General features: G+C 46.3%; 1 protein-coding gene across 1 annotated transcript; it reads right to left on the bottom strand.

The window, feature by feature from the left end:
• Window positions 1-521: 521 nt before the first annotated feature.
• Window positions 522-1,460, bottom strand: LOC128832473 (olfactory receptor 51G2-like). The gene has a single exon (XM_054019898.1). The coding sequence runs from the start codon at window positions 1,458-1,460 to the stop codon at window positions 522-524; it is 939 nt and encodes a 312-aa protein (XP_053875873.1).
• Window positions 1,461-2,378: the final 918 nt, after the last annotated feature.

The following is a 2,378-nucleotide window of genomic DNA, read 5'->3' as shown; positions in this document are numbered from 1 at the left end:
AACAGCTGGTGCAGCCCCATGGATCACACAGCACCCAGAGCGCTCAGGAAGGGCCAGGACAGTGACCGCAAAACAGCTCGGCAGCTGTTTTCATAGCCCAAGGATGTTTAACCAGAAACAAGACAGTGACAAGACAGGTGTAATGGAAACAACATCCACATCCCTTCTCTTTATTGACAGTATTGACAGGATTTCTGAGGGTGGCGCAGCCAGCAATATGGTTATTTATGGGCCAACATCCTACCGGCCCCCTGGCTCTCCATGAACACAGTCACATTGTAAATGGTGCTGCCTGCCTTGGTCTCCTTCCCCCAGTGCACTGTCCTCCCTCAACAGTGGGTGGAAACAACCCCTATAACATTGCTTCAGGCCTTAGACCCCATCTGAACCTGTCTGTACAGAGTGGAGATCAATTGCTCATGTCATCACAGATATAAGGGTCCAGGATGGAATAAGTCACCAGGTCCTGTGTTTCTGTTTCATATGCTATCAGAACGGGGTCCAGGTGATAAACTGACCCTTCACTTCACCAACACCCTGATTATCCTCGAACGAAGGTGTTTGCTTTTCACGCTGTACACGATTGGGTTAATCAGAGGAGGAACCAGCAGGTAGACGTAGCCCAGGAGAATCTGAAGCAAGGGAGAAGAGCCCTTCCCGAATCTGTGTATCAAAGTCAGGCTGAACTCTGGAGTGTAGAAGAGCAGGACGGCGCAGAGGTGGGCGACGCAGGTGTTTAGGGCCCTGAGGAACTCCTTGTGGGACGCGATGCTCAGCACTGTTTTGAGGATCATCACATAAGAGAGGAAGATGAGCAGCCAGTCCAACCCCACCGTTAGGACTGTAGTAAACAAGCCATAGATGTTGTTGACTGTGATGTCCGCACAGGCCATTGTCATGACCTCCTGTTGCAGGCAGTAAGCATGGGAGAGCACATTGGCTCGACAGTATTGGAACCTCTTCAGGAGAAGGGGGAATGGGAGTATTACGACCACCCCTCTTAGAACACACACCAGTCCCATCTTGCCTATTCTTGGCAGGGTTAAGATTGAGACATATCTCAGCGGATCACGGATTGCGATGAAGCGGTCAAAGGCCATCAACAAGAGCACAGAGGATTCAATGCATTGAAGTGACTGGATAAAGAACAACTGGGCAAAACAGGCATCGAAGCTGATCTTCCTAGAGTTAAACAAGAATATGCCCAGTATCGTCGGTATGGTGGCTATCAATAATCCAAGGTCTGTGACGCCCAACATGGAAAGGAAAATGTACATGGGCTCATGGAGGCTTGGATCTGTTTTTATAATGAACAGAATGATTGAATTTCCTAATATTGAAATAACATACATGAAGCAGAAGGGGAGAGAGATCCAGAGATTTTGGACATCTTCCTGCCCAGGTATCCCAGTGAGAAGGAACACTGGGGATTTGAATTTAGTGTCATTGACAGATGACATTATGTACTCTACAGATCCAAGGAGTTTTGAAGTTTCCTTCCTGAAAGGAAAAAGAACAGGAAACTGGATGATATTTAAAGAGACATCTTTCTGCTCTTAGTACAAGTCTGGAGACTCCCAGGAGCTAATGAAAAATCAGCAAAAACAAAGTCTTGGATTTATACCAGCAATATCAAGATAGGCATTGCCTGACTGGATCAGAGCTGTAGCCCATGTATCCCAGTATCCACTGGCCAGTTCCACATGCTAACAGCCCTCACTTGTGTAATTGGATTTTCTGGTTACCCATATAAACATCCAGTCCCTCTTTGAATCCTGCTAGGCTCTTAGCCCCATTGATAGCTTGTGGCTGGGAGTTCTGCAGCCTACTTCAGCACTGTGTGATTTTACAATTGTGACCTTCCCACAGACACTCTTTCTGGCCCTCCACTTCTGAGTGTGGCCCTTGTATCATGACATGTGTACAAACACATGGCAAGTGGATGGTGAAAACAGTCATGATATTTATCTTTGCTGCTCTGAAGATATTTATAAATGTGTTTCATTGCCTCATTTTATATATTTATCATTATTTTCTCCATTCCTGAGAGCCCAAATTATGCCACTGCCTCTTTGCAGCACATGGGAAAAATTCCCAAGTCCACATTCTGCATTCACTAACATTGACTTCAACTGCGTCACTCCAGATTTACATGTGTAAATTTGATAAGAACCAGGCTCTATTCATTTTCCCTCAACAAATGTTCCTGGTGATACACTCTGTCCCCCGAGAATCCCTCCAGGAGCAGCTGATGTATGTTGCCTGGCCAACATTGACTGAATCCAGAAAGTCTGATCATCCTACAGGTTTCTCTTCATCCTTAGAGGTACTGCTCCCTCTCCCCGTGCAAGGGTCTGTAGCTATCTGCAAAGATACAA

This window comes from Malaclemys terrapin, chromosome 1, assembly GCF_027887155.1.
Source record: "Malaclemys terrapin pileata isolate rMalTer1 chromosome 1, rMalTer1.hap1, whole genome shotgun sequence".
Lineage (NCBI taxonomy): Eukaryota > Metazoa > Chordata > Testudines > Emydidae > Malaclemys > Malaclemys terrapin.
Note: the sequence above shows the minus strand (reverse complement) of the source record. Positions and strands in the feature narration are given on the sequence as shown.